Source organism: Sapajus apella, unplaced genomic scaffold (genome assembly GCF_009761245.1).
Source record: "Sapajus apella isolate SASKATOON/1434 unplaced genomic scaffold, GSC_monkey_1.0 scaffold51, whole genome shotgun sequence".
Taxonomy (NCBI): Eukaryota; Metazoa; Chordata; class Mammalia; order Primates; family Cebidae; genus Sapajus; species Sapajus apella.
Genome location: NW_022436991.1, coordinates 15,333,829 through 15,354,671, shown reverse-complemented (window position 1 = coordinate 15,354,671; position 20,843 = coordinate 15,333,829). Strand labels below are relative to the sequence as shown.

Below are 20,843 nucleotides of genomic sequence, written 5' to 3'. Positions count from 1 at the left end.
TTTTAAAATAACAGGGCATGGTGGTGCATGCCTGTAGTCCCACCTACTCAGTAGGCTGAGGCAGGAGGACTGCTTGAGCCTGAGAGGTCGAGGCTGCAGTGAACTATGATCATGCCACAGCTCTCCAGCCCAGGTGACATAGAGAGACCCTATTTTCAAAATAAAATTTTAAAAAGTCCTCTGGGTTCGTAGGCCGCCCCAGCTGGCTCTTCCTTGCCTCTCCCCAGCTCTCCCAGTCCCCAACCCCCAGGACTTGGTGCTCCAGCCCAAGAGATTTAGATCTGTTTTTTTTTTTCCCTGCTTTGACTGGAGCAGGCCAGGTTGGCGGCGGTGGGGGGTGCCTGACACGCTGGAAACACACCAATAGCTGCTGCAGCTTTTTTTTTTTTTTTTTTTTTTTGAGTTGGGAGTCTCGCTCTGTTGCTGGGCTGGAGTGCAGTGGCACGATCTTGGCTCACTGCAACTTCTGCCTCCTGGGTTCAAGCAATCCTCCCACCTCAGCCTCTGGAGTCGCTGGGACTACAGACGTGCACCACTACATCTGGCTAATTTTTTTATTTTAGTAGAGATGGGATTTCACCATGTTGGCCAGGCTAGTCTTCAACTCCTGACCTCAAATGATCCACCCCCTTGGCCTCCCAAAGTACTGGGATTACAGGTGTGAGCCACTGCGCCAGCCTCGATCTGTTCCAATTTCTGATGTCACTGTAAATGGTTAGAACCAAGGAGCCTGGGAGCCAGTCAGGGACACGAGACCCAGGAGGGCTGAGGGCTCCGTGCTCTGGGGCTGGAGAGTGCTCAGAGGCCCCACCGTGCTGGAGGAAGAGCTGATAGGAAGGAGAAAGAGCTGCAGAACCCAGGGGCCTCTCTGGCCTCCCTGCCTTCCCATGCTGTTCCCTCAGCTAAGAAGCAATCTCCTCTGCACTAACGCTTTCCTCTCCCATGCCTACCAGCCTTCTACACGGGATACCCAGTCCTTTCACCAAACCCTAAGTCAGGTCTTGTGTGTATTCTAATCCCATCCTCAACGAGCACTTTCCTGTGATATTGTAGGGGAAGCAGCCACCCAGTACCCAGTGACTCCCCTGGGCCTCGCACAGGAGTTGAGACTCAGTACATGTCTGGTAAATTTCCGTTCTCCCGGACTCGGGGGCTTCTCGGGCCACTTGGCTAAGCTATTATGCAGATAGAATGAGTAACATCTGCAAAGAACCCCCAGCACAGTCTGGCCTACGGTACCGTAGTTTAAAACCACAGATGGTAGGGGATAGATGCCCAGAACAATGCCTAGTATATTTAACAGGAGCCCACAGACAGGGAACAGTGTTTCTCAACATTACTGGAAGAATCCCCCAGCACTGAAGTTGCAGGCTTCTGGGAGCTTTTTTTTTTTTTTGAGATGGAGTTTTGCTTTTGTTGCCCGGGCTGGGGTGCAGTGGCACTATCTTGGCTCACCACAACCTCCACCTCCCAGGTTCAAGCGATTCTCCTGCCTCAGCCTCCCAAGTAGCGGGGATTACAGGCACGTGCCACCACCCCTGCCAAATTTTTTATTTTTAGTAGAGACGGGGTTTTTCCATGTTGCTCAGGCTGGTCTGGAAATCCCGACCTCAGGTGATCCACCTGCCTCGGCCTCCCAAAGTGCTGAGATTACAGGTGTAAGCCATCTTGTCCAGCCGTCCATCCCTAGAGCTTCCAACTCTGAAGGTCTGCTGCAGGATCCAAGAACTTGCATTTATTTTACTTTTTGAGACATCTTGTTCTGTCGCCCAGGCTGGAGTACAGTAGCACAATCATGGCTCACTGCAGCCTTGACCTCCCAGGCTCATTCAATTATCACTTCAGCCTCTCCAGTAGCTGGGACTAAGGCACACACCACCACACCTAATTCATATATATATATTTTTGGTACAGACGGGGTCTGGCAATATGGCCCAGGCTGGTCTCAAACTCCTGGGCTCAAATGATTCTCCCACCTCAGCCTCCCAAAGTGCTGGGATTACAGGCCAGTCATAAGCCTCCGAGATGGGCTGAAGTTGCTTTTTGTTGTTGACACTGTCTGGCCCTGGCCCCCAGCCTGGAGTGGCACCATTACATATCACTGCAACCTCTGCCTCCTGCCTCCCAGGCTCAAGCTCTCCTCCCACCTCAGTCTCTTGAGTAGCTGGGACCACAGGTGCATGCCACCACACCTTGCTAATTTTTGTATTTTTTGTAGAGACAGGGTTTCACCACGTTGCCCAGGCTGGTCTTCATCTGCGCTCAAGCAATCCACCCAAACTTGGCCTTCCAAAGTGCTGGGATCACAGATGTGAGCCACTGCACCTGGCTCAAAGTTGCATTTAAAGAAATATCCAGCCAGGCTCGGTGGCTCAGTCCTGTAATAATAGCACGTTGGGAGGCTAAGGCCGGAGGATGACTTGAAGGCCAGGAGTTTGGAGCTGCAGTGAGCTAGGACTATACCACTGGCCTGAGTGACAGAGTAGGACTCTGTCTCTAAAAAAAAGAAAACAACAAAAAAAGAGAAATAGAAATATCTACAGGTGGTCTAAGGACACGTTCTGACAAACCAACTAATTGACAGATGAATATTTATTAAGCAGCTACTATATGCCAGGTTCAGGTTGGTCTTATTCTAGAGATAGAGAAGGGAACGAGAAAAGTCTGCCTTCATGGAGTTTACATTCTAGTGAGGGTAGAAAATATCAAGAATATAAATACATGTGGACAGTGACATGAAACAAGTGGGCGGTGGGGACAACACATGAGCGTGAGTGGCCTCTCTCTGAGGTCACTGTGGACAGATGGGGACGCCAGCCAGCAAATTGGAGGAAAAGCACCCAGATGGACATCCTTCCTGAAGCTCCCTCAACCCAGGCCCTGAGCCAAGAATGTCTGAAAGGAAAGCAAGTCGAATAGTGAAGTTCCCGCCTTTATAATCAAGGCTTCCAGGACCAAGGTAGGCAGGACAGAGGCGCCAACAAAGGGGAAGGCTGTGGACGGATTCTTCCCTCCCGAGCACGGTGCCCCAGGCTTGCTCTGGCTGGGGGCAGAGGTCTGATTCCCCTGCTTTTGGGAAACCCAGTCCCCATACCATCTCCCTCACTCAAGCATCCCTAGCATCTCACACTCCAGGGCTGAGCTGGCAGGGTGTGACAGTACCTGGTCCTGGCACCCCAGGAGCACCGCCTATACGGATGGGGCCTCCTTCGTATCCTCCCTGGGGATCCCAGGGGTGGGCCCAGTCCTCAGGATCCCAGAGTATGTGACGTCACTAAAGAGAGGCTGACCCCCATCCCAGCAGGTAGGACAACACATGAGGAAGGCGTGAGACTGGGACCTCCTGGCAGGGGGTGGGGAGCCGTGTGGCACAGCGAGACTCCCAGGGCAGGTCGGCAGCCAGGACTGGGGGCTCCAGCATCACTTCTTCTTGGCACGGTCTGCTGCGTCCAGGGCAGCCATGTTGCGGGCAGCTGTGACCAGGTGGACGACGCTGATGAGTGACTTCAGCAAGGCGATGGGGGCAGTGACCCAGAGGCCCATCCGGAACAGCCCCACGGAGCCAACTGCAGGAAGGCAGCAGGGAAGTTTGGGGACCGAAGGAGGGGGCCTTCGTCTCCCTGGGCAGGCCAGAGCCCCCTCCCATCCTTCTGCCCAGCCCCTCATCTCCTACCTAAAGGTCCCTCAGAGAAATGGAGCAGGTAGAGGAGGCAGTAGAAGAGCTCATTCCCAGCACACAAGGTGAACAGGACAGGCTGCACACACAGCAAACAGGCTAAGTTACCAAGAGGCAGGCGTGTGCCACCCTCGTCCCCCAGCACTAAGGAGAGTACGATCTCAGCATATTGCTTCTTTTTTTTTTCTTTTTTAGAGACAGGGTCTCGCTCTGTCATCTAGGCTGCAATGCAGTGGTATGATCATAGCACTGCAGCCTCAAAACTCCCGGTTTCAGCTGGGCGCAGTGGCTCACGCCTGTAATCCCAGCACTTTGGGAGGCTGGGACAGGCAGATCACCTGAGGTCAGGAGTTTGAGACCAGCCTGGCCACGTGGCGAAAACCCTCTCTACTAAAAATACAAAAAATTAGCTGAGCGTGGTGGTGTGCACCTATAGTCCCAGCCACTCGAAGGCTGAGGCACAAGAATTGCTTGAACCCGGCAGATGAAGGATGCAGTCAGCCAATAACATGCCACTGAACTCCAGCCTGAGTGACACAGCAAGTCTCTCAAAAAAAAAACAAAAAACCTCTTGGTTTCACTTGATCCTTCCACCTTAAGTAGAGACGATAGGCGTGCACCACAGTGCCTGGCTAAGCTAATTCGATTTTTGTGTGTGTGTGGAAACAGTCTCACTTTGTGGCCTAGGCTGGTCTCAAACTCCTGACCTTGTCAAGCAATCCTCCCACCTCAGCCTCCCAAAGCACTGGGATTATAGGCGTGAGCCACCACACCCAGCCATTACTTAGCTTTTTAAAAATCCTTTCAGAGGCTGCCTGTGTTCCTGGAATCAAGTCCACAGTCCAGTCCTGCAGACCTCTCTGGCTTTATCTCCCTCCGGCCTCTCACTCCCTCCTCTTCCGCAGGCCTCATACTTGCTCCCTGGAGTAATTCACACAGGCACCCCCACAACCAATCCTCCTCCTCCACGCTTAAGCTTACAGGCCCCTCCTCCTGGAGGGACTGGGCAGACCCTGCTCTGTGCCTTCTCCTAGCCTAGGGCCAGGGTTCAGCCCAGGACTTCCCACAGCCAAGAGTATGAGGGGTGGGGCGTGTAGGAAACGCTCACCCTTGAGGTGTAGTAGATCCGAAGCACTGGATTCCCAGACAGGTCGATCATCTTGTGACTCTCACTGCCTCGGACCACAGAACTTGGGGAGAAAACAGGAGAACCCCCGAGCTTTATGACCACTACCCTGCATCTGATCATCACGTTAGCCCCTATTGTATGGGTGGAAAACTGGGCATGGCTAAGGACCAGTATCCTGCCCAAAGCCACAGTTACCTATCTGAGGGCAGAATCAGGCTTTAAATGCCACATTCAAAAGCCCCCATGCCCCTTTCTGCAAGCTGTCACCTATTTGGAATCCTAGAATATCCAGCTGGAAGAGTCCTAAGAATTGCTTAATGCAACTGTAAACATGGCTGAAGCTGATTCTAAGACAGGTTTGCCTGGGGCCCTTCTACAAAGCGGAGCTAAAAAGGAGCCCTCCCAGGACGCCTAATGCCATCCCAGACACCCTTCCATCTAGGCTCCCCCGCCCCACTGTCGTGTCTCCAACTGGCCAAGGCCCCCAGAATCGCCACACACCTGTGAAGGTGCAGCCAGTGACTGGCCACATCCAAACTCATGCTGAGCTGGAAGAACAGCGTGGCCCGAGGGTAAAGCAGGGCCAGGTTGACCAACAGGCACATGGTGGAGCAGCGGTCCGTCAGCATGTCCAGCATGGCCCCAAACCGGGTTCCTGGAAGATAGGGGCTAATTAAATGGGCAGGGGCTGTTAGGGTACAGTGGACGCAGGACAAGTGCCCATATTTGGTTTATCACTCTGATCCAGGGTGTAAGTGAAGACTCAAAGTGTCCACCAGCCTGGGGAGGAACGCAGGCTGGAAAACAGGCTCTGTGTGAGGTCAGTGGGCAAAGGTCACCATGACATGGACTAAGAAGGCCTGAGAGTGGAGGGAACAGGGTAGGAGAAAGGAAAGCTGTGTCTGCAACTCATCAGCGCCAGAACCAAGACTCCAGGGCTAGACCAAGAAACTTGATGCCTCAGGAGAAGCCTTAGAAGTGGGTCTGGAGAACAGATTAAAAAATTAGCCAGGTGTGGTGGCCCATGCCTGTAATCCCAGCACTTTGGGAGGCTGAGGTGGGCAGATCACACGGTCAGGAGCTCAAGCCTGGCCAGCATGGTGAAACCCCGTCTCTACTAAAAATACAAAAAATTTGCCGGGTGTGGTGGTGTGTGCCTGTAATCCCAGATACTCAGGAGGCTGAGTCAGGAGAATCACTTGAACCCGGGAGGTGGAGGTTGCAGTGAGCCAAGATTGCACCACAGCACTCCAGCCTGGGCAATAGAACGAGACTCTCTCAAAAAACAAAAAGAGGCCGGGCGCGGTGGCTCAAGCCTGTAATCCCAGCACTTTGGGAGGCCGAGGCGGGTGGATCACGAGGTCAAGAGATCGAGACCATCCTGGTCAACACGGTGAAACCCCGTCTCTACTAAAAATACAAAAAAAAAAAATTAGCCGGGCATGGTGGTGCGTGCCTGTAATCCCAGCTACTCAGGAGGCTGAGGCAGGAGAATTGCCTGAACCCAGGAGGCGGAGGTTGCGGTGAGCCGAGATCGCGCCACTGCACTCCAGCCTGGGTAACATGAGTGAAACTCCATCTCAAAAAAAAAAAAGAAAAAATCAACCCTCTAGAAGCCATCACCCTTCCTTCTCCATCCTCCCTCTACACATGCCTTCTGGAACCCAACTGCTTATGCAGGGCACACAGTAGGCCTCCAGTAAACACCTGTTGAATGGACTCCCGCCCCCCCCCCCCACCCCTGAGATGGAGTCTCCCTCTGTTGCCCTGGCTAGAGTGCAGTGGCGCGATCTCAGCTCACTGCAACCTCTGCCTCTTGGGTTCAAGAGATTCTCCTGCCTCAGCCTCCTGAGTAGCTGGAATTACAGGCCACCATGCCTGGCAAATTTTTGTATTTTTAGTAGAGACGGGGTTTCACCATGTTGGCCAGGCTGGTCTCGAACTCCTGACCTCGTGATCCACCTGCCTCCGCCTCCCAAAGTGCTGGGATTACAGGCGTGAGCCACTGTGACTGATTAAATGGACTTGTATTCAGAGATATCTTCAGCAGCACCACGGCCATGTCATGTCTTGCTGATCCACACCTCTCACAAGCAGTGAGTTCTCAAGAGCTAGCTTAAATCCTTTTTGCTACAAAATCAGTCCATTCTTGCTGGGCGCAGCACTTTGGGAGCAAGGCAGGAGGATCGCTTGAGGCCAGGAGCTGGAGACCAGTCTGGGCGACACTGCAAGACCCAGTCTCTACACAAGTTTAAAAATTAGCCAGGTGTGGTGGCAAGTGCCTGTTGTCTCAGCTATTCAGGAAGCTGAGGTGGGAGGATTACTTGAGTAGAGGAGATGGGGGCTGCAGAGGGCCATGATCGCGCCATTGCACTCCAGCCTAAATGACAGAGCGAGACCCTGTCTCAAAAACAAAAAACAAAACAAAAACCTCAGACCATCCTGTTCTGCTTTTTTCAGAGATGAGAATGACAGCCCTCTGACCCTGAGGTCCCAAGGAGGCAGGGGAACGGGGCAGGGGGTTGTTGGGCCCCAAGGCTGGCTGGGAGGGGTGTCTGTCACCTTGATTAAGAGCGCGAGCAGCGTGTCCATCGAAAGCGTCCAGCAGGCCGCTGAGCAGGTAGAAGGAAGAGGCCGTGAGGGGGCAGCAGGGCATGAAGTAGAAAGAAATGATGGCGAAGATAATCCGGGCATAACCTTGGAACAGGACGCGGGGAGACAGGGCGGGATCAGGGAGCCCGCCAAGGCCCCTGGCCCTCCCTTCCGATCCGGGGCACCGGGCAGCACTCACCGATGAGGTTGGGCACGAACAAGAAGATATTTTCCTCTGACATCGCGGCGCCCCCCTTGCCGCCCCGGGACCGCTCTGGAGATGCCAGCGCTGTCCTGGCCTCGCCGCGCGGCCTCAGCCCCCGGCCCGGAGCATAAACCGAGCCACTTGCGCCCTGGACCCCGCCGCCCTCACCCGGCCCCAGATGCTGAAGCCCGCAGCAGTCGGGAGCACGGGTCGGCCCCAAGGCTAGCCGGGCGCAGCGGGCGCGCGCAGCCCGCCCTTCTGACCTGCAGCCCCCTAGTCTCCGCCCGCCCCGCAGACGCTCCCGCCTCCAGCTGCGGTCACCGCTGCTCCAGATGCGCGGGGCTTCCGGGAACCTCGCCCTCCGGGCCAGTCGTGGCAAAATTGGAGAGAGGAAAAAAAAGGCTTTAAGAAATAGTTGTGGCCCCTTTAAGACCTGTCTGCTTCCTCTTCCCTTTCTTCCCTCCGCCCCTTTCCCTTGGCTCGTACCAAAACGCAGAAGGGGAGACGGAGGAAGGAATTATCGACGTCGAGCAAAGGTAGGGAAGGAAAAGGAAAGCACAAAAGAGAAGGAGGCCGGTAAAAATCTCTGATTTTTCTTTTGAGGAGGATGTAACTTCCTGAGACAATGATAAGGCGATAAAATTCCCCCCTCCTGAGTCTCTGCACGCCCGAGAAGTCAGGAGTTTTGGTGCAGCCCGCACTGTTCTCCCCGCCCCCTAAGTCTCCAGCCGCCTTTGCTCTCTCAGGCTCCAGGTGGCTAGAGAGGCTCCAGATCGCCCTGCCGCCGGGTTGCTTCTCGCTTGCCCCTTGTGGTGGGAGGATTAGATCGCAGGCTCCCCACCTGCGTCATCCTCTCAAGCTTCTCAATCCTCTGGTGTTTGGGGTCACTGCCCCCAAGGAGGCACCTGGAGGGGTATGGAGGGGAGGCTGGAGGACCAAACGGGGCGCGCTAGGAAATGTCTCTGTCTTTAGTTCTAGAACCCCTGATCTCCTAGCAACGAGGCTGCGGAACCTCCGCAGATCCCGAGGGTTTATAGCGGCCGGTAGCAACACGGAGCCGGCTCCCCCTTTTCCAGCCTTCCTCCCCATCTCCCATTCCCTGTCCTCCGCGACCTATACCAGAGGTCCTTAGGCCTCCCGTCTCCCCTTCTGCCGAGTAGCCCAAGGTTGCCACCCATCTGCCAGGTCTGGGGCGGCAAGTTGGCTGCCTTGGCTTGGGAAAGGGCTTGGGAGGGAAGAAGGAAGGCGAGGCCCCACCGGGCGAAGGGGTGGAGGGGTGTGGGAGGTCCCCTCTCTCCTGAAGATATAAGGCAACATTTTTTTTTTCTTGAGAGATGGAATGAGTTCTGGGGAAAGCGGGCCGGTTTCTCAGGCCTCCACTGTTTCCAGGGGGATGGCGTCCACTCCGATGGGGAATGAGGGGGAGAAGAAGGACAGCTGGCCGTCTCAAGCTGCACCCTCCTCGAGAGGAGGTTCGGTGAGCGCTGCAGGGGACCGTAGAGGTGGGAGTGTAAGGAAGTGAAGGCCTCCCAGGCAGAGGTGCCCGTCCCAGGTCTGAGCCGTTAGCCTTGAGATTCTAACCTCAACGCTGAGTCCTGAAGCCCAGACCCATAGCCCTCAGCACTAGGCCCTGATTCTGCAACACCCCCCAATCCACCTCCCCCAGATCCAGAGCCTTCTAGCTAAATCTCAAGGCCCAGTACTCCAAGACCAAGCTCCTTGGACCCAGAGGTCCCAGCCAGGGAGCTCCCACACCCAGCACTCCCATATGGGAGCTCCCACACCCAACACTCCCATATGGGAGCTCCCGGGCTGAACCCCTCCGCCTTTTCCTTTCCCAGGCTTCGTTATCTCGTTCTGAGGAATACCTGTCCCGGATCAGTGCAGAACTCACGGAGGAGGCTTTATTTATGGCTTGCTGCCATTTGAACCCTGTGCCCATCAAAAAAAAGCAGACACAAGACCAAGCGACTCAGATATCCACACAGGGTAACCCCCTGCCTCAGGATCACTGTCTAGAGAAGCGCCGCCCCCTCCTCCCATGCCTGGTTCCAGCCCCTGAGCCCTCCCACCCCTAGCTGAGCCCTCCAGAAATCTGTGCCCATCTCGCCCCTCTCACAGCCAGCTCTAGGACCTGCAAAGCGCCCCCTCACCCGCTAACCCAGTGCCCACTCCTCACTACTGGCCGAGAACCCCCTTAGCCCCATCTGCCCTGGCCACGTTCACTTCCTGGCCATGGGGATAGTCCTTTCTCTGACTGGGGCCTCTATTTCCAGCATTCTTCACCAAGACCCGAGGCACAGACACCCGGTGAGTGAGGCTTCTAGGGAGATGCTCTTTGTCCAGGGAGAGAAATGAGGAGCCTGGAGGGGAGAGAGCGGGGTTTCACAACATCCCAGCAGGGCAGGGGGATTTTTGAACTGTGTACTTCCATTCTCTCCTGCCCTGATCCTCAAATTCAGAATTCTCAGCCCTCTCCTTTCTCTTCCACTATCTCCAGCTCCGACAGAAACCGTACCCGCACCAAGTCACACCTCCTGCCAGCCCCTCACGAAAAGGTACATGCAGGGTCCGTGGATGCCAAGGCTATTTGATGTTAACCAAACCTTTTGAGTTTGCACTATATGTTGGGCCCTGTCTTAGGCACTTGAGACACAAAAATGAATGATACAGTCTCAGCCCTTGAAGAGGTCACACTTCAGTGTGGGGACAGACAAGGAAATGGCCAATTACAATACAGTATGGATACGTTTCCATAATAGAAATGGAAGCAGTGAGATTGTACTCTTATCCCAGCCTCGATTTGGATAGGAGGGAGAGGACCCAATGGAGCTTCTTGAAGGAGGTAGCACCTAAAGAAATCATTTTCTGCTGGGTGCAGTAGGTCATGCCTGCAGTCCCAGCACTTTGTGTTCCAGTACTTTGAGAGGCCGAGGTGGGCGGATCATGAGGTCAGGAGTTCAAGAGCAGCCTAGTCAGCTGGGTAAAACCCCGTCTTGACTAAAAGTACAAAAGTTAGCTGGTGTGGTGGTGCAGGCCTGTAATTCCAGCTACTCGGGAGGCTGAGGCAGGAGAATCGCTTGAACCTGGGAGGCAGAGGTTGCAGTGAGCCAAGATCACACCACTGCACTCCAGCCTGGGCCACAGAGCAAGACTCCATCTCAAAACCGATCAAAGCAAAAACAAAACAAAAAATTAGGCAGTTGTGGTGGCACGCGCCTGTAATCCTAGCTACTCAGGAAGCTGAGGCAGAGAATAGCTTGTACCCAGGAGGCGAAGGTTGCAGTGAGCCGAGATCGTGCCACTGCGTTACAGCTTGGGCCACAGAGTGAGACTCTGTCTCAAAAAAATAAAATAAAAATTAAGCACTTACTATGTGCCAGCACTGCTTGAGGGCTGGGGTGTTGCAGTGAGCAAAACAGAGTTCCTGCTATCGAGGTTTAAAAAATTAGCTGGGCATCCAGCAATCCCATTACTGGGTATACATCCATAGGATTATAAATCATTCTATTATAAAGACATGTATGTTCATTGCGGCACTGTTTACAATAGCAAACACCTGGAACCAACCCAAATGCCCATCATTGGGCACAAGGAAAATGTGGCACATATACACCATAGAATACTATGCAGCCATGAAAAATGATGAGTTCGTGTCCTTTGTAGGGACATGGATGAATCTGGAAACCATCATTCTTAGCAAACTGACACAAGAACAGAAAATCAAACACCACATGTTCTCACTCATAGGCGGGTGTGGAGAAATGAGAACACATGGACACAGGGAGGGGAGCATCACACACTGGGGTCTGTTGAGGGGGAATAGGAGAGGGACAGCGGGAGGTAGGGAGGTTGGGGAGGGATAACATGGGGAGAAATGCCAGATACAGGTGGCAGGGGGATGGAGGCAGCAAATCACATTGCCATGTATTTACCTATTCAACTATCCTGCATGTTTTGCACATGTACCCCAGAACCTAAAGTGCAATAAAAATATATATATTAAAAAAAAAAAATTAGCCAGGCATGGTGGTTCACAGCTGTGGTCCCAGCTACTCCGGAGGCTGAGGTGGGAGGATCACTGGAGCCCAGGAGGTTGAGGCTGCAGGAAGATATGATTGTGCTGTACTCCAGCCTGGCTGACAGAGGGAGACCCTGTCTCGAGAAAAATAAAAAAGACATGAGCCTCGGGTCTAAAGAGTGAAAAGGCTCTTTTCTCTTTGATGGAGCTCTTCCTAACTGCCTGTTTGGAAGATGAGTCCGCCCCTCTTTGATGCTCCTGGCCTCTCATGCTTCCCCCTTTTATCCCTAGAACATGCCTCAAAACTCCTCTTTTGCCACTCGTTAACCACTTCCGTTTGCGGGGACCTCGTGGTCATAAGCAGTATCATCCTGAAGCCGTCAAATTTCTCTGGATTCATCACCGGACCCTCCAGCCTCAGCCAGCAAGGACACCACCAGGAATGAAAGGCTTTAATAAAGAGACAGGGATCCTCCCTTCCCCCAGCTCATGCAGTGCTCCGGTGTGGTTTCTCTGGGGTAGAGGTGCAGGAGAGGGTCCTTTTTTTTTCCCAGATGTGGATGCTGGATGCGGGCATATGATTGGGGTGTTTTGTTTTTTTTTTTAATTGGTGGCCGGGTGCGGTAGCTCACACCTGTAATCCCAGCACTTTGGGAGGCCGAGACAGGTGGATTACAAGGTCAGGAATTTGAGACCATCTTGGCCAATATGGTGAAACCCCGTCTTTACTAAAAATACAAAAAATGAGCCTAGTGTGGTGGTACGCACCTAAAATCCCAGCCACTCAGGAGGCTGAGGCAAGAGAATCACTTGAATTTGGGAGGCGGAGGCTGCAGTGAGCTGAGATTGCACCACTGCATTCCAGCCTGGGGCAACAAAGTGAGACTCTATCTCAAAAAAAAAAAAAAATTGGGGGCCGAGGTGGGCGGATGATGAGGTCAAAAAGATCGAGACCATCCTGGCCAATATAGTGAAACCCTGTCTCCACTAAAATACAAAAATTAGCTGGGTGTGGTGGTGCTCGCCTGTAGTCCCAGCTACTCAGGAGGCTGAGGCAGGAGAATTGCTTGAACCTGGGAGGCAGAGGTTACAGTGAGCCGAGATTGCACCACTGCACTGGTCCAGCCTGGTGCCTGGCGACAGAGTGAGACTGTCTCAAAAAAAAAAAAAAAAAAAAAAAAAAAATTTGTGGAGACAGGGTCTCATTGTGTTGCCCAGACTGGTCTTGAACTCCTGGCCTCAAATGATCCTCCTGCCTCGGCTTTCCAAAGTGCTGGGATTACTGGTGTGAACCACCATGCCCGGCCTGTTGACACAGATGAGCTTATGGGTCCAAATCCAGCGTCCTGGCCACACTCCAGCACCTCAAGGTCTAGGCCTGTGGCATCTGGCAGGACTCCTCTTGCTTCTGAGGAGCCACCTCTGCCACCACCAATGGGGCTGGGGACACTGAGCTACGGTCTCTCCTATCTGAGCTTCAGGCTTCATGCCTGTGAGAACATACCACACCCATTACTAGCCAGTAGGCTTCGTGCAGTTTGCATTTGGCAATGCAGATACTTAATTCATTTTAGCATTTAGTATTTGCATTGCTAAATGCAAACTGCACTAAGTTTGGCCATTTATTGGAGCCTCCTGAGGAAGTCAATTCCCATCTCTGGGCCTTAGTTTCCTTATCTGAAAAATGGGATTAATAAATGATCCCTGTCCCATAGGGTCCTTTGAAGAGTTAAAGACAAAATGCAGTCGGACATGGTGGCTCATGCCTGTCATCCCAGGGACACACTGGACAGCGAGGCAGGAGAATCACTTGAGGCCAGACGTTCAAGACCAGCTTGGGTAACAGAGTAAGCCCCATCTCTAAAAAAGTAAACAAGTTAGCTAGGTGTGGTGGAGCACACCTGTAATCCCAGCTGCTCAGGAGGCTAAGACTGGAGGATCACTTGAGCCTAGGAGGTTGAGGCTGCAGTGAACTATGATGGTGCCACTGTACTCCAGTCTGCACAACGGAGACATGGTCTCTAAAGAAAAAAACAACGTAGGTAGGCCAGGCGTGGTGGTTCACGCCTGAAATCCCAGCACTTTGGGAGATCGAGGTGGGCAGATCACTTGAGGTCAGGAGTTCGAGACCAGCCTGGCCAACATAGTGAAGCCCCGTCTCTACTAAAAATACAAAAATTAGCCGGGCATTGTGGTGGGCGCCTGTAATCCCAGCTACTAGAGAGGCTGAGGCAGGAAAATTGCTTGAACCTGAGAGGTGGAGGTTGCAGTGAACCGAGATTGCGCCATTGCACTTCTGCCTGGGCGAAAGAGCAGAACTCCATCTTGGAAAAAAAAGAAAAAAAACCAACATAATGCATACAAAGTGCTTGCTATTATTGAGAGCAGTTTGCCCCATGTTCTCCTAAAAGTCCACCCCTTTCTGGATATTTCACCATCCTTTCAAGTGTCCTAAAAATGTTTAATTGCATTTAAATATAAAATTTTAATTAGGCCAGGCGCCATGGCTCACACCTGTAATCCCAGCACTTTAGGAGGCTAAGGTGGTCGGATCACCTGAGATCAGGAGTTCGAGACCAGCCTGGCCAACATGGCAAAATCCAATCTCTACTAAAAACATAAAAATTAGCTGGGCCTGGTGGTGGGTGCCTGCAATCCCAGCTACTTGGGAGGCCAAAGCAGGAGAATCACTTGAACCCAGGAGATGGAGGTTGCAGTGAGCCAAGATCATGCCATTGCACTCCAGCCTGGGTGACAAGAGCAAAACTCCAACTCAAAAAATAATTTTTTAAAAATTACATAGGCTGGGTGTGGTGGCTCACACCTTTAATCCCAGCACTTTGAGGGGCCAAGACAGGTGGATCACGTGAGGTCACAAGTTTGAGACCAGACAGGCCAATATGGGGAAACCCTGTCTCTACTAAAAATACAAAAATTAGCCAGGTGTGGTGGTGCACGCCTGTAATCCTAGCTACTTGGGAGGCTGAGGCAGGAGAATCACTTGAACCCAGGAAGCGGAGGTTGCAGTGAGTGGAGACGAAGCCACTGCACTCCTACCTGGGCGACAGAGCAAGACTCTTGTCTCAACAAAAAAATTTTTTTTAATTACATAAAATTTAGTTAATTTGGAGAAAAACTCTTTAGACAAACAGGCTATAAATTCCTGATAAGGTTCAAAAATAGATATAGTGGGTCGGGTGCAGTGGCTTACTCCTATAATCCCAGCATTTTGGAAGGCCAAGGTGGGCGGATCACCTGAGGTTGGGAGTTCAAGACCAGCCTGACCAACATGGAGAAACCTCATCTCTACTAAAAATACAAAATTATCTGGGCGTGGTGGCGCATGCCTGTAATCCCAGCTACTCGGGAGGCTGAGGCAGGAGAATCGCTTGAACCCAGGAGGCGGAGGTTGCAGTGAGCCAAGATCTCACCATTGCACTCCAGCCTGGGCAACAAGAGTGAAACTCCGTCTCAAAAAAAAAAAAAAAAAAAAGTGGAAAAGGATACCCCCAAGGATATAAAGCTCAAATTGGTATATGGGTCACAGATACGCCTAAAATGCTAAACAGGTTGGGGTGGCGGGGAAGAAATGGTGTACTTGAATGGATACAAAAATTCTCCAAAGGGGGTTGAATTTTAAGCAAACTGGTCATAAAACAAATTGAAAAGCCAGGCTTGGTGGCTAATGCCTGTAATCCCAGAACTTTGGTAAGTCAAGGAAGGATTGCTTGAGGCTAGGGGTTTGAGAGCAGCCTGGGCAACATAGCAAGATCTCTATTTCTAAAAAAAATTTAAAAATTAGGCAGGCACAGTGGCTTGCACCTGTAGTCCCAGCCACTCAGGAAACTCAGGCGAGAGGATAAGTTTGAGGGTGCAGTGAGCTGTGACCCCACCACTGCACTGCAGCCTGGCTGGCAGAGCTAGGCCCTGTTTCTAAAAAGAAAGAAATTGAAAGCTGTTTGCCTCCTGCCCAGCAGTAAGAGAAGAGGAGTGGCTCCTGTCAGTTCTCTCCCAGCTGGAAGAGGCTGACAAGGTCAAGGCCTGGTGGAGAGGCCACTGCAGCCCGGAGTGGGGCTGGTGGCAGGGAGGGCTTCACAGAGGCTGAGCCTACAGCCAGGCTTTTTGACCCCAGGCCAGGCCCCCACCCCCGGACACTGCCCTCTGCCCACTTTTGCATTTCCCTCTTTTTTTTAAATTGGTCCCCTTTCCCCAGCCCTCTCTCCAGAGAGGTGGTCACTGAGAGCTCGGGGCCCACCTTCCCACACCCCACCGGCCCAATTACAAGTGGCGATTTTCTGTTTATTGCTCAAAAACAAGAATTCAGAAGCAAAGGTGGAGAGACTGTGGGGCGGAGAGATGGCAGGAAGGGGGCAGGGCCTTGTCCCAGCTCTCCCCTTCATCCTTCTTCTGACCCTCCTGGCCGGAGTCAGGCCCAGGGCCAGGGCATAGGGGAGTTGGGGGGCCTTCGTGGCCAAGGGAACAGTAGAGCTATCGGGGACAGTCACTGAGGGGTGCCCTGGGCAAGAGGGGCCGCAAGATTTGCAGGGGAGCAGAGTTCCCCTCCCAGGATCCAAAAGCCAGTAGGGTGGGGGGCAGGCCCCTCATTTGGCAACTGAGAAGAGGCGGCTTTGGGCGGCAGGATGCTGGTTTATTTACTGTAGGATCTCCAGGGCCATCAAAGCCCCCTCGTGGGACGGGGAGACTATTTACACAGCCAGGGAGGAGGGCAGCCAGGAGGCAGAGACCGGTCCCATACTTCTCCCTGCCCAGAATGAGGAGGGGAGGGGCGTCCTGGGTCCTGCAGCTGTAGTCTTGGGGTTCAGATGGAAACTTCATATTCCCGAGTATCCTGAAGACAGAGAGATTAGGTCAGTTGTTGGAGTCTGATGGGGGTAGAAGAGGCAGCCAAATGGGAGAACAACCCTGAGTTTTTTTATTTTTATTTTTAGAGTTGGGGTTTCACCATGTTGGTCAGGCTGGTATAGAACTCCTAACCTCGTGATCCCCCCGCTTCGGCCTCCCAAAGTGCTGGGATTACAGGCATGAGCCACCGCGCCCGGCCCGACCCTGAGTTTTAAAGTAACGTTGACCACTGGGGGCTGTGGAGGCCACAGGGGCTGAATCTGGCCAGTGAGTGTGTTTGGTTCACCCTACAGCATTGTAAAATGACACAAGAATCTGAATTTCTGGCTTGTTTTGAACAACTGGAAGATCTGCCAATTAAGCCTCAGTTTCCACTATGGGGTAGAGCCGTATCCTTGAGATGAGGCACAAGCCCTCCACTTAGCCACGGTCCTATTGCTCCCTGTTGTCCACATGTGGCTCACTGTGCTCACTGACGGCCCCTGTGGACACCCGAGTTTTGAAATTCCCAAGACAGAGATTCCAGAGACCTTTCGAGGTTTGGAGTCCTGGGAGAGCCTAGTGGTGGCTCTCCAGGGGCAGGGGAGGTGCTCACCCCGGCTTCATACAGTGGGTTGCTGAAGTCCGACTCCACGGTGATGGGGCTGTAGGAGTGGGAACCCGAGAAGCCGAAAAGGGACTTTCCCTGAAGCCTGAGAAAGGGAGAGGACAGAGGAGCTTATCAACAGGTGAGCCTCTGAGCTCCCCTGACCCGGGCTCTGATGCCAGGCCAGCAAGATGTCTGTCCTGGCCGGCAGCACCCAAGCAGGCTACTTACTTGGTGTAGTATATGTAAACGCCACTGCCGAGGACAATGACCAAGCCTAGGGGCAGCAGGATGGCCAGGGCCAGGTTCCCCCCCTCCAGCTGCCGAGACGGGTCTGTGGTCTGGGTCACTATGGGAGGAGGAGAGGCCGGTGAGCTGCAGGTGGGCCCCGTCCTGGGCTCTCCCAGCCTCCTGCCCTGGGCCTTAAACCCTGGGCCTCACCCCTCCAAGGCCTGGCCTCCTGCCCCAGTCTCTGCTTTGCCCTCCCATCCTGGCCAGTCTCGGTCTCCACCTGTGCCCTCACTGACCTTCCAGTTTTCGGTTGTCCAGGAGCTCCTCATAGGCAACTGCAGGGAGAGGAGGGGGAGGGGATGGGGTCTGAGCCAGGGAGGGGAGGAGGCTGGAAGGGCCCGGAGCCCGGTGGGGCTGGGCTGGACAGCCTGGTTCTCTCTGCCCTCTTCTCAACCTCAACTTTCTCTTTCCCTTGGTCGGGCAGAGAGAGAATGACCAGCACAGGGCCTTTGTCCTCTTTCTCCAGACCCCTAAAAAGTCAGGGTTCCTGGACAGTCTGAATTTGTCAGAGATAGGGAAACTGAGGCCTATCCAGAGAAAGCAAGGAACTTCCAAGCCAAGGCCCCCTCTACGACACCCCTGAGCGAATCCCATGACCTCACACGACCCAGGGCTTCTGGACACACCCGTGAGGACACGAGGCCACAGGAGGAGAACCGGGAGCTCTGTGGGGTTGCCCATTGCTCTCGAATGTGCTAGCTGACTCTCCCAGCCCTGTTACTCCCCGGACACTGGTGTGCCCCTCCTGCCCTGTCTGGCCAGGCACCTTTGCAGAGCGGGGGCTGGCTGGTCCACTGGGAGGGGTGGCCGGGCACACAGGTGATGGTGACCTCGCCGATAAGCTCAAAGCCCTCATAGCAGAAGAAGCGCAGAGACTCGCCCGCCTGGTAGTGGTGCTTGTACAGCGTCTGGTAGCCATTCTCGGGAACCCCTGGGTTCAGGCACGGCTCGTACTTCACTGCGGGGAGCATGCCAGTCACGTGCCAGCTGCACTACTGGGCACGGGGCAGACGGGCTCTCCCAGGGCTACCCAGCCACCCTCCCAGGGTGTGCCCTAGACTCACAGGCGCATTTGGGGACCCGGTCGCTCCACTTGGGTGTGCCTGTGTCCCGGCTGTAGCAGGTGAGCATGGCTGCCCCCTCGAGGCTGTACCCTGGCAGGCAGCGGTACTGTACGTGGGAACCAACGGGGAAGCCTGCGTCTGAGGCAGTGCGGTGCCCGTTGGTGATCTCACCAGGGTCGGCACAAGTCATGACTGGTGGCAGAAGAACAAGGGCAGGGGGAGCGAGGGCTTAAAAGACCAGTCTGGGCCACATAAGGAGACCCCCATCTCTACAAAAAATTTAAAAATTAGTCAGGAGTGGTGGTGCACCCCTGAGGTCCCAGTTACTCTGGAGGCGGAGGCGGGAGGATCGCTTAAGCCCAGCAGGTGGAGGCTGCAGTGAATGGTGATTGCCCTACTGCACTCCAGCCTGGGTGACAGAGTAAGACCCTGTCTAAGAAAAATAAAATAAAATCTCCTAGAATCCTAGGGCTGGGAGAGGCCTGAGCCTCGGGCCATTTCCCCTGAACACCTCTGCACACACATGCACTTCCCAGCACTTCCTCAGAAGGAAGAAAGCATGAATTGGAAAAACTTAAAATGCAATGCGGTGCATTTATTTTCAGACCAGAATGACAGACTTATTTAATTAAATATTTATTTTTTATTTAGAGACGGAGTCTCGCTCCGTCACCTAGACTGGAATGCAGTGGCACGATCTTGGCTTACTGCAACCTCTGCCTCTTAGATTCCAGCAATTCTTCTGCCTCAGCCTCCCGTGTAGCTGGGATTACAAGCATGCGTCACCACGCCCGGCTTACTTTGTACTTTTAGTAGAGACAGGGCTTCCCCATGTTGGCCAGGCTGGTCTCGAACTCCTGACCTCAGGTGATCCACCTGCCTTAGCCTCCCAAAGTACTGGGATTACAGGCGTGAGCCACCGTGCCCGGTTGACAGAGTTAATTGTTTAAAAAAATTCAGTGTATGTTATATTTCAGGCTTCTTTTAGAAAACAGGTTGCTTGCGGCAACCCTAAGCCCCTATCCTGGGTTGAAATTCAAAATATTTAACCACCGTACCAGAGCATACCAGCCAAATCCCAGCAGTATGAGCCCAGCATGGCATATCATTTGCACAACAGCAGCTGCCCTCTTTAGAAGGGGCCCAGCTCTCCTGTCTCCCACATTCTCATCATGCCCAGCCCAGTACACACATACATTGCCTGCCTGCAGGCATTTGAGTTTACCACCCTGTTGTGAAGGAATCATAATCATAGCCATTTCTGGTATATAAATCGGAGCCAGGCATCCTGCTAAATGTTTTAAAAACAAATATAATTCTTTTTTTTTTTTTTTCTCTTTTTTTCTGAGACAGAGTCTTCCTCTGTCGCCCAGGCTGGAGTGCAGAGGCACGATCTCGGCTCACTGCAACCTCTGCCTCTTGGGTTCAAGCAATTTTCCTCAGCCTCCCAAGTAGCTGGGATTACAGGTGTTCGCTACCATGCCCAGCTAATTTTTGTATTTTTAGTAGAGACAAAGTTTCACCATGTTGGCCAGGCTGGACTCGAACTCTTGACCTCAGGTGATCCACCCACCTCAGCCTCCCAAAGTGCTGGGATTACAGGTGTAAACCCCCATGCCTGGCCCCAAATATAATTCTTTGTTTTGGAGACAAGAACTTGCTGTCACTCAAGCTGGAGTGCTTTGTCAAGTGAGGCTGCTCACTGCAGCCTCAAACTCCTGGTCTTAAGCGATTCTCCCACCTCAGCCTCCGGAGTGGCTGGGACTACAGGCACACACCACCATGCCTGGGTATATTTTTTATTTTTTGTAGAAAAGGATCTCATTATGCTGCCCAGGCTGATCTCAAACTCCTAGGCTCAAGTGATCCTCCCACCTTGGCCTTCTAAAGCACTGTGATTTCAGATGTGAGCCACCACGCCTGGTACAAACATAATATTTAATCCTGTTTACCCTGAAAGGGCAATGTCACATTGGCAATGCCAATGTCATCTCCCTTGGAACCCAGGGCTCAGGGCAGTCAAAGAACTGAGGCCCATGGTCACTCAGCCAAGGAATGGCAGAGCTGGAATCTGCACAGGTCACAGCCATGGAGCACTGGACAGGGACTCAGAGATGTGGGTCTTGGCACACCTTCAGGCTCAATCTGCTGCCTTGGACAGGTTCCCTCCTGAGCCCAAGGCAGCAGGGCCAGCTGAACTCTTAGGCCCATCCAGGCCTGATAGCAGCCTGTGAATCCTTCCAAGGGTGGGGAGTGTCAAGCCCAAATCTGGCTTCTTGAAGCTTCTCGCCTTTGTCCCACCATTGCTTCCAGATGCCACATAAAACTACAGCCCCATGTCCTTGCGGCTGGCTTCCCAAAATTTGGAGAAAGTGACCAGCTGTCATTCCTTTCTGCTCTTTTTTTTTCTTTTTCT

At 53.2% G+C, this 20,843-nt stretch overlaps 3 protein-coding genes across 7 annotated transcripts in view; 1 reads left to right on the top strand and 2 right to left on the bottom strand.

Annotated features, from left to right (window-relative positions):
- Positions 1 to 2,574: 2,574 nt before the first annotated feature.
- Positions 2,575 to 8,526, bottom strand: CDIPT (CDP-diacylglycerol--inositol 3-phosphatidyltransferase). The gene is made up of 6 exons (XM_032243159.1): positions 7,597 to 8,526; positions 7,368 to 7,502; positions 5,307 to 5,460; positions 4,785 to 4,866; positions 3,674 to 3,755; positions 2,575 to 3,566 (listed from the first exon to the last, which is right to left on the bottom strand). The coding sequence occupies exons 1-6, from the start codon at positions 7,637 to 7,639 to the stop codon at positions 3,421 to 3,423; spliced, it is 642 nt and encodes a 213-aa protein (XP_032099050.1). The 5' UTR covers positions 7,640 to 8,526; the 3' UTR covers positions 2,575 to 3,420.
- LOC116526648 (putative protein T-ENOL) lies at positions 6,749 to 12,113 on the top strand. Of its 3 annotated transcripts, none has more exons than XM_032243160.1 (6): positions 6,749 to 6,901; positions 8,992 to 9,079; positions 9,444 to 9,591; positions 9,879 to 9,912; positions 10,103 to 10,160; positions 11,915 to 12,113. In XM_032243160.1, exons 1-6 carry the CDS (start codon positions 6,825 to 6,827, stop codon positions 11,948 to 11,950), a joined length of 441 nt encoding a protein of 146 aa, XP_032099051.1. In that variant the 5' UTR covers positions 6,749 to 6,824; the 3' UTR covers positions 11,951 to 12,113. The 3 variants fall into 3 exon arrangements, with proteins under 3 accessions (XP_032099051.1, XP_032099053.1, XP_032099052.1); XM_032243162.1 differs by having other exon boundaries at positions 6,749 to 7,185; XM_032243161.1 differs by lacking the exon at positions 9,444 to 9,591 and having other exon boundaries at positions 6,749 to 7,185.
- Positions 12,114 to 15,901: 3,788 nt separating this feature from the next.
- SEZ6L2 (seizure related 6 homolog like 2) overlaps positions 15,902 to 20,843 on the bottom strand; it is a 27,550-nt gene continuing 22,608 nt past the window's right edge. For 2 of the 3 annotated variants that reach the window (XM_032243151.1, XM_032243153.1), the window contains 6 exons: positions 18,428 to 18,619; positions 18,130 to 18,321; positions 17,600 to 17,638; positions 17,304 to 17,421; positions 17,082 to 17,178; positions 15,902 to 16,472 (listed from right to left, as the gene is read on the bottom strand). In XM_032243151.1, coding sequence (XP_032099042.1) covers positions 16,443 to 16,472; positions 17,082 to 17,178; positions 17,304 to 17,421; positions 17,600 to 17,638; positions 18,130 to 18,321; positions 18,428 to 18,619 — 668 coding nt within the window. In that variant the 3' untranslated portion in view covers positions 15,902 to 16,442. The remainder of the gene's footprint in view (positions 16,473 to 17,081; positions 17,179 to 17,303; positions 17,422 to 17,599; positions 17,639 to 18,129; positions 18,322 to 18,427; positions 18,620 to 20,843) is intronic. The other variant, XM_032243152.1, reaches the window with a different exon arrangement.

What these genes read in the sequence shown, in the direction of transcription:
- LOC116526648 (XM_032243160.1), top strand. Translation starts at nt 6,825, where the DNA reads ATGGACTTGTATTCAGAGATATCTTCAGCAGCACCACGGCCATGTCAT. An exon ending in GACTCAGATATCCACACAGG is followed by an intron (nt 9,592 to 9,878) that starts GTAACCCCCTGC and finishes CTCTATTTCCAG; the next exon opens with CATTCTTCACCAAGACCCGA. An exon ending in TGCCAGCCCCTCACGAAAAG is followed by an intron (nt 10,161 to 11,914) that starts GTACATGCAGGG and finishes TTTTATCCCTAG; the next exon opens with AACATGCCTCAAAACTCCTC.
- CDIPT (XM_032243159.1), bottom strand. Translation starts at nt 7,639, where the DNA reads ATGTCAGAGGAAAATATCTTCTTGTTCGTGCCCAACCTCATCG. An exon ending in GTTCGTGCCCAACCTCATCG is followed by an intron (nt 7,503 to 7,596) that starts GTGAGTGCTGCC and finishes TCCTGTTCCAAG; the next exon opens with GTTATGCCCGGATTATCTTC. An exon ending in TTTCTCTGAGGGACCTTTAG is followed by an intron (nt 3,567 to 3,673) that starts GTAGGAGATGAG and finishes GCCTTCCTGCAG; the next exon opens with TTGGCTCCGTGGGGCTGTTC.